This window comes from Silurus aristotelis, assembly GCF_946808225.1.
Source record: "Silurus aristotelis genome assembly, chromosome: 10".
Lineage (NCBI taxonomy): Eukaryota > Metazoa > Chordata > Actinopteri > Siluriformes > Siluridae > Silurus > Silurus aristotelis.
This window is the reverse complement of record NC_139583.1, coordinates 14,257,985-14,267,424: the sequence shown is the minus strand read 5'-3', so window position 1 is coordinate 14,267,424 and position 9,440 is coordinate 14,257,985. Positions and strand designations below refer to the sequence as shown.

At 40.5% G+C, this 9,440-nt stretch overlaps 1 protein-coding gene across 1 annotated transcript; it reads right to left on the bottom strand.

Moving 5' to 3' along the window:
* Window positions 1–845: 845 nt before the first annotated feature.
* Window positions 846–7,585, bottom strand: wee2 (WEE2 oocyte meiosis inhibiting kinase). Its single transcript, XM_083552089.1, has 11 exons — window positions 7,297–7,585; window positions 6,999–7,204; window positions 6,849–6,903; window positions 5,805–5,974; window positions 5,500–5,621; window positions 5,248–5,394; window positions 5,051–5,155; window positions 4,868–4,953; window positions 4,185–4,355; window positions 2,342–2,490; window positions 846–1,141 (listed from the first exon to the last, which is right to left on the bottom strand). Exons 1-11 carry the CDS (start codon window positions 7,567–7,569, stop codon window positions 982–984), a joined length of 1,644 nt encoding a protein of 547 aa, XP_083408215.1. The 5' UTR covers window positions 7,570–7,585; the 3' UTR covers window positions 846–981.
* Window positions 7,586–9,440: the final 1,855 nt, after the last annotated feature.

Sequence of the window (9,440 nt, the reverse complement as noted above, 5' to 3'; positions counted from 1 at the left end):
TTTCCCTTTTTTTACTCAGGACGTCGTCATTGTTACGACGGGGGAGCGCATTTTATTAGCACAATCATATTTGTCCGCGTCCTTTAAAAAAATAAAAAATTTGCCCCAGTATAACTAAAAGTCACTTTTAAAAAGCGCAGACTCCAAAAATACGTGACAAACATTTTATTAAAATACAGCAGTATCCATTATAATCAAGTGAACACCCCCCCCCACAAACTCAATAAATGTAGTTTTCCACCTTGACTGCACAGAATTCTCGGGAAATAATTGCACGTTAACGACAAGGAAATAGAGTCGAGGAGATAAATAACTCGGCAAATAAATAAGTACAGGTGTCTTTAAAATGAAGGTTTTATACGCCAAAAACAAAAAGCATCTCAGACAATTGGCCATGGGTCTATATGACGTGCGGAAATCGTCGCACACTGTCGATTGAATTTACTTTTCCCAGAAATAAAAAAGGGGAAGAAAATGCTTTATTAAATATGTCGATATCGAATCTCTTTCACACACACACCCTAGCGAATCCCTTTCAATCAGCCCCTATCTGAAACTAAACACGACTAGTGTAAAGAACCTGCGAGGCTCCACCAAAGCATACTTCTAATTCTTACTGGGAATTGGTACAGTATCTGTCGCTATTTCGGAAAGTCCCAATGTGCACTCATGAAGGTAAACTTTGTTCAGACGAGATATTTTAGGAAAGGGCCTAAACTGTCTGCATGGAGTTCCCCTACACTGCACGTGTGAGATAAGCAAGCCAGCAGCACAAACTACATGCACATATGTAGAGGGATTTATAGAGAACGGTAGGAGAAAGAGCCCTCAAAACATACAGAGAATTCAAGTAATTTAAAACCTTTATTTACAAGGATAAAATCCATAAAATTCCACAGACACGCAACAGTCTGGAGAACTGCACATTATGGTTAAAAACAATCAAAGCACTCCCAGACCAGGTATGCTCAATAAACGAGTTCAATGTCCCAGGCCTCCAAAGCTCATGGAGCGAGCTGCATTTCGCCCCACCAGTCTCCGTCCTGGTCTAGGAAGTGAGCCAGTCTGTGAGGTTGGGCATCCTATGGTCAAAGCAGGGTGCCGAGGTGAAACAGCAGCCAAGCGAGCCTCCTGGAGTTCCCTATATAAGGGATAACAAGTTCGTTCAAGCCTGAACCCAGTTAAAGCAATAATAAATCACGGGTCTCGAACTCAATTGCACAGGGGGCCAAAACTTAAAGCACACTTTAGGTCACAAGCCGAACAAGATAAACATTTATTGAACACACAATGTTTTTTTTAACATAAATATGAATAAAAACAGACAGGGATGTGATTCCAGAATAACATCAACTTAAACTTTAAATAACTTAATATCTTACTCTTCATAAAAATATCCTGTCAAAATGATAAAAAAAAAAAAAAAAAGAAATATGAACATGCTGCAAAAAACCCTGAACAAATCAATATAAATTGTGCTTTTAAGTTAATGTTAAAATAACAAATCCAAACAGATTTTTGCTCTTATGCCATTAAAAAAAATATATAATCTTAAACTTTAAATAACTTAAATTTTGCTCTTCATAAAAATATCTCGTCAAACACCAGACGTCTCACACCATCATGCAGCTCTTTAGAAACTCGGTAAATTCAGTAAATAACCGGCTAATGTGACTGATTTTGCCTGTTTTCACACCAGCTTCACTTTGTGATTTTGCTCTGGTGAAAAACATCTGAAATGTCAGATTCTTCTTTAACTCATACTTTCTTTATCTTCTGCTCTGCATTCAGGTTTTTCAGATTCTCCTGACGTTTTGTCTCGTAGTTTCGTCTTAGATTTAATTCCTTAATTACAGCCACATTCGCGCCACTAATAAGACACACGTGTTTATCGCCAGTGTCAGTAAACATCTACTCAGAATCCCATCGGTTTTGAAAGGCTCGGTTTTCAGAATCAACTTCTTTTCGCCACTGTGAGGCGCTGTTTCACAATAACTGTACAATAGGGTTAAATACATCAACAGAAGCTCGACTTGATTGACGCTGGAATGTTCCCAGGTAGTCTAGTGTTCGGCAAGTCAGCTGAAGCGCTGCATTATGGGATCTGTAGTTCCCATTAATGCATCGCCGGACCATTTATAACAATAATAAATAGATTTTATAAAATCATCTCGCAGGCCTGATACAATTATACGTTGGGCCAGATGTGGCCCGTGGGCCTTCAGTTTGACACGTGCTATAGAGCATAGCAAGGATATACAGCACAACCTTAACAGTGCCCCCTAATGGGAATCTGACTGAACTTTTATTTTTCCTAAGAATGATTAGTTTTAATCCTCACTTTTCCAGCATGGCTGTCCTGAACTTCTCTACATTGAGCTCTCTGCGTAGCTGTGCTGCCAGTTTTCCAGCTCTTTCTCGGCGCAGCACCGGGTGCTTGCACAATGCAGACGCAGATGGCCTCGCAACAGGATCAGGGTCCAGCATCATCTATCAAATACAACACACACACACAATATATTAAAAACAACATATCTAAACCCAGCCATTAGGGTTGCACAAGCCAGTGCACTTCATGCCGCTCCCAGATAAATGGGGAGGGTTGTGTTAGGAAGGGCATCCAGCATAAAACATGTGCCAAATGAAATTCACGAATCACAAACCTGAATTTCATACCGAATCGGTCAAGGCCCGGGTTACCAACAACCGCCACAGGTATTGTGTTTGCCAAAAGGATACCGGTGGAAATTGGGCTACTGTTGGCCAAAGGAGGAGAAGGAAGATTTCTATAGAGACAGCAGGAAAAGTAGAAGTGGAGGAGAGTGGAGGTTTGGGTGGTGTTGGAGGTGCAGGCAACTACTGCAGAAGTGATAAGGGAGACAGGTACTTGGTGGAACATCTGGAAAGAGAAAAGAAGACCGACGTGGTGGTGGAATGAGGAAGTGCAGGAAAGCATAAGAAGAAACAGAATTGGGATCGGCAGAGTGGTGAGAAAAGTAGGCAGGAGTACAAGGAGATGCAGCAGCAGGTGTAGAGGGAGGTGAAAAAAGCCAAGGAAAAGGCATATGAGGAGCTGTATGAGAGGTTGGACACTAAGGAAATAGAAAAGGATTTGTAGCGATTGGCCAGGCAGAGGGACCGAGCTGGGAAGGATGTGCTGCAAGTTAGAGCAATAAAGGACGGAGATGGAAATGTGTTAAGATGATTAATGAGGAAAATATGAGCGAGCGAGAGAGAGAGAGAGAGAGAGAGAGAGAGAGAGAGAGAGAGAGAAGGGTGGATGATATTGGGATGGTGAAGCAGGATGTAGATAGGATTAGTAAGGAGGGGGTGAGAGCAGCGATTAAGAGGATGAAGAGTGGAAAGTCGGTTGGACCAAATGACATACCGGTAGAAGCATTGAGATGTTTAGGAGAGATGGCAGTGGAGTTTTTAACAAGATTGTTTAACAAGATTTTGGAAGGTGAGAGGGTGCCTGAGGAATGGAGAAGGAGTTTGCTGGTACAGATCTTTAAGAATAAGGGAGATGTGCAGACCTGCAGTAACTACAGGGAAAAAAAGTTTAAGTCACAGCATGAAGTTATGGGAAAGAGTAGTGAAAGCCAGGCTGAGAGAAGAGGTGACCATCTGTGGTTTCATGCAGAGGAAGAGCACCACAGATGCATTATTTTCTTTGAGAGTGTTGATGGAAAAAATGTCTGAAGAAGTTGCTTTGTGTGTTTGTGGATCTAGAGAAAGCCCATGACAGAAGTTGTGCTATTGTATGAGGAAGCAATATTTTTTTGCGCAATGGGGGGGTAGTTTTGCAATTTTTGGTGTTTATTTCCAAACAGAGAACTAAGGCCTTTTTTAGTCATTTTCCAGAAAGTGAGCAAATATATACCTAGCAGTGGAGACAGCAAACATTACAGCAGTGATGCCTTGCTTCTCTTAGTTAGTATTCTAAGACAACATACAGTGACGTCTATTTAGATTGCGAGAATAAAGCAGAAGTCAGTTCCCACCAGTATCCCACTTAGCAGGTGCTACCACCTCTATTGTGGCCAATGTAGGAAGAAAAGTGAAAACAGACATTGTTCAACTCCCTGAAAGTCAATCTGTGCAAATTTCTCTTTTAAAAAGGTGAATTATAACTTTATATCAAGAAAGTTGACAGTCACAAACTCCTTTATATTCTATTTCACCTGCAGAAGATTTCCTAAGGCTGGTGTTAATTCATGGGGCAGGCTGGGCAAGTGAGCCTGCCTGAGGTGGTGCCACTCCTCTCCATTCTGTGGCAGAGGTGGTGCTCCAGCTGCCAACAGCACAGTCAAGCTCAGTGCAAAGATATCTGCCTTGGGTAGGTGTGTGTAGTCCTGTAAGCAAGCCAAGACAAAAACAAAAAACAAGGCATGAACATCACAATTAGAACATTGTACATTTTAAAACAAATGATTTTCCATTACTATCTAATAAGAAGAGAGTAAAGCCTTGCAAACAATTTTACTGAACAGTAGTGCATGCCTGTCTGCAACCAGCAGCAACAGCACTACAGATAACAGCTAAGTAGAGTCTAATGAATGAGGGATTAAAAAATTTTTTTTAATTATATTATATTGATAAGGAAATTAAGAAATAATAATAATAAAAAAAGGGGTCTTGACAGATCTGTCCAACTAATATTTCCTTCATATTTCCATTCCCCCCCTTCCATCTATATCCATCTATCTAGTCCCTATACATGTACCTAATAAGGAATAATATTTATTTAAAAAAAAAAAAAAAAAAAAAAAAAAAAAGGTTTGTGAATCAGGTGCACTTTAATTAGGATCTCTTCAGGTCAAAGCTCATCTCTACACCCCTACTTAAATACTTTGCCCCGGGGTACCTCTCGCAAAACTTCACATGCTAGGAATCGGCTGTCCCCCTCCTCCACCTGTGGACTTGTAATCGAAGTCACGTGACCAAGATCCCCTACAATGAAACAAGGCCACATACTAAAACCTGGAAGATACACAAAAAACATTGTATCTATAAACCCTCCTGAGCAGTTATGATAGAAATGGCCTACCAATTTTATAAACCACCCCTGATGGGATGTGCCCATCATCTTCCTCTTCACTGTCAGCTGCACCGCCAGCACTGGAGCAAGGCTGATGGCTGATGAAAATGTTACCTCAACAGCAAAGATTTACTTTAGCTGATCGCTATAAAAAAAGGACATTGTGGGAAGAAATACAATAAAGGAGAAAAAAAAAAAAGCCTCACTGGGTTTGACATCAAGATGCACCAGGCCTGAAGCATGGATGTATTTGAGTCCCATGGAGACCTGAAGTAGCAGATCCCTAAGTGCTGGCTCTTGAAAGAACTCACCCTGTTCTTCCTTCTCAGTTAGAACATCATGAAGACTCCCACCTGCAAAATGAACATTTTATGCTACTATATAGGCATGTTATAACCTTATGCTCTGTTGTATTGTAAGTCCCTTGGCTCAAACCATTGCAAATATCAGCACAGTACCATCACAGTACTCATTTTGAATAATCATATGGTCATCTTCTGCCCAGGCCGAGTAGTAGCGTACAACATGTGGGTGATGTCCCAGCACAGCATGAGCGTAAACCTCTTTTAAGGCCAGCTGTCTGCAGACAGATCAATTCATGCAGGTCATATGCGAAAGTAAATTGGATCCTGAGATTTTTAACCTTGTTACATTTCTTCCAACCATTATTTATTCATTTATATACAAGAATATCATTTATAAAACAATTTCAGTCAGGCCAGAAGTAAAAGTATCTGCCCAGTCTGTTATAGTGCACACTTACTCATTGGCAGAACCTGCAAGCGGCCTGCGCAAACGCTTGATGGCGTACATGCAGCCGTCCAGTCTCTTTACACAACGATTCACAGCCCCAAACTCGCCCACGCCAATCCGGCCCAGTTCCAGGAACTCGCTCTCATAACGTGACAGCATGAGAGCTGGGACTGCCGGTCTCTGAGTCCCAACAGATGGAAAGAAAGAACACAGAGCCTGGATGATGAATTTTATCTACAGATGGTTGGGTTTTTTTTGTAGCTTCATATACAAGTAGGCCATGACTTGGCTGAAATTATTCACCAACACAGATTACATTTATACAGTAACTTTGTCCTGTTGGTATGTCCAAAAATAAAAAACGTGTCACCCACAGTTTATTTGCACAAATGTCAAAATGGTCAACCTAGATTTTGGAACATGTAACTGTTCTTCCTAAGATATGAGGCCATTAACTAAACCAATTTGTTTACTAGCAAATAAAAAACTTTTAGTACACCATGACCCTCACATTCCTAGCCACAGACTAAAATATATAAAGGACAGTGTTCAAAGCCCAGCTAATAAAATCTACATTTACATGATTTTGTAGTATATTTAACGCAGTCATGTGAAATAGTTGTGGTTTTAGAGTAAACCTCCGAGTAGGTACTGTGTAGTACTACTACTGCTGTAGAGTGAATATGCCTAACACACATGTATCTATAAATCTGACAAGAGCACAACTATTGTTTATTTTAAATTCAGCATTAACCTCAGCTTAAAAAAAACCCTATTTTGTGTCGCAACTTTGTCATGTAAAGGGTCAATCAATGACTTGCAATCACTTATTTTAAAAGCTTTTGAGTGGCAAAGGTGGGGATGCAGCAAAAGCTATATAAATGTTTTCCCTATAGCAAAAAATACTCTGCATTGACAATCTAAAAGGGACTTAATACTGGCCAGTATTAACTAAAATCATACACCAGTCAAACCTCAAACGCACAGTTTGTGCAAGATGAGCAAGGAAACAGATGTGGACGCATTGTGTTTCCAGAAACATTTAGTGCCATACCTTTGATGGAAGAAAATAGCTTTCATCTTCAGATGAAGTTTGAGTTTCCTTTGACCTGCAAGGAGTGAAATGTAGTGTTTAAGTTCAAGGCTTGCAAATAGAAAACATCTGATCAGGAACTCCGTGCTTTTGCTTATAGAACCTTGTTACCTGTGCCCATCATCATCATCATCATCACCGTCACTTCTACAGTTTTTCCTCTTGTAGTGCTCGCTGTTCCGGCGCACTGTATCTGGTGTGAAAGGATTAACATTGACTGAGGGTGCTTGGGCAGACAGAGCAGGCCTGCACAGGACTCTCTGGCTGCGACATGGTTTGCTGCTCGAGTAAAGCAGAGCTGACTTGGACAGCAGGCTCTGGAAACCAAAAATTTGGTTCTTTAACTTAAATCTCTCCTTATCATCCAAACCATTTTTCTAAACTAATGTAGCAAAGGCTGCAATGTTACCTTGGGTGTACTGGGGGAATCACAGAGCCTCAGCTTCCTCCAGGCAGCATAAGGTATTGGTGAGGAGGGAGCAGCTGGTGAGACTGCATTACTCCTACTGCGCTGGCGCTGCACTCTTGGGGTTCGGCAGGCAGACGACGGACTTCTCAGCGACACACTCCTGGGTGCCCAGTCCTCCACACTACTGTCGCTGCTGTCCTCCTCACCACAGCTCGAGAAATACATACGTTGTTGCACCAATTTCTCATTTGCTGCTGCTGCCGCCGCCGCCATCCCTAGCAGCCTTTATAGTTTAAAATTAGCATTTGTAAAAAATCTTTCTAAAAAAAATTGGTTGTAAACAAGAAATCTGAAGTTAACCATCTAATAGCCTAACCTAACTAAGCCTAGACTGTTTTTTTACCGTGCACTAAAATATAGATACACACACACACACACACACACACACACACACACACACACACACACACACACACTTTTTTTTTTAAGCCAACATTGCCTCATATTTTGTGCAAGCAGTATTAGTTTATAAAAACTAATATAGAGCCTTGGATTATATTGTGCATCAGATGTGTCCTAGAACACATTTATTTGCCACCAGTTTAAACCAGTTGCCATAAAAGACTTAATTTATCCTAATGGGTCAAATGGACGGTGAGGGAAAAACGAGGTCACGTGACAAGATTAAGGCCTATTTTAAAAATACACAAACAGTTGCATGTACATGCGAATAAACGCTTCCGCTGCTAATATAGCGTCAGGCTGTATTAGTGATTTATTAACAAATAAAAGTGACAAGGACTAACAGGAAAAAGGCTCAAAAGCCAATGATTTTTCAATGCATTTCTGAAATCACTTGTACAGAACTCTTACCGTAGCGCTCCTAACGAGATTCCAGACCTGCTCTAGTCCACTCAGTCCGTCTGCGCGCGCGGCTTTTTCACTGATTAATGGGCGGGTGCTTCTTGCTGTCAGTCAAGCATTTAAGCCAATAGCTTTTTGCTTAAATCACTACAGGTCGAAACGCCAATTTCATCACGTCATTCTTTTTTTATTATTTACTTTTCTTTTTTTTTTTTTGTTTACTTTTTTGTCAATACATTTTATTTTATACTGTAAAACAAAAAATGTTTAATTACTAAATATTAATTAATCCACAATTTTCTATTATTTCCAGTATTGTCCAACTTGGCACCTGAACCACGCCATGACCCAACCAAGTGCATCTTATCTCATGCAAGAAAACGTTCAGGGTATTTTAAAAACTTTTATTAGGCCACATCCTTGAGTAGTGGAATCTATTATTAGATGTGCTAAAGGTGCATTAGGGGTGGAGTGTGCAGAATAGAGTTAACCAAAACTCCCAAAACATGTTCTGTCCTGATCACCCACCCATGTGTTTGTTTTTAGGGGCCTTCTGCAGTGTATTTTCCCCACTTTCAGTTCCTGTATCAGAGCAGCTGGCTATAAAAAAATAAGTGGCTACACAAAATGTGCATAGTCTCAGGATGTACATTTACCATCTCCAGTTCTCAAGTTTAGGAATTAGATAAAAGGCACTGGTTTTCATTTAATATCATTTCTACTGGCTGTCATTCTCAGGTCTCAGAAGTCAAGTGCCGAAATAAACAACCGGCGCCGATATGACTTTTTATCTCATAGATGTTATTCTTTCACGCCTTTTCTGTTTTCCAGTATTCCAGTATTTTCCTACATTTCTCTAGTCTAGTCATGCTTGTCTCTGTCAAGTCCTTATTAAAAGATAAAAAGATAAAACCGAATCAGATTTCAGAAAGAGCTGAAACATAAATTCAATTCAATTCATTTTTATTTGTATAGTGCTTTAAACAATGGACACTGTCTCAAAGCAGCTTTACACAGATAATGTAGTGATAAAGAATGAATAAGATGTTCTTTATGTGCAAGTTTGTCCCTGATGAGCAAACCGGTGGCAACTGCGGCAACTCCCCGAGATGGCATAAGGTAGAAACCTTGAGAGGAACCAGACTCAAGAGGGAACCCATCCTCATCTGGGTGGCACTGAATGTACATTTATTACAGATAAACAATGTTGAGGTGTGCAGGGATGGTGATCAGATGCAAACTGTAGTCCTGAGTCAGTGTAGCAGACTGTTGATGTTAAC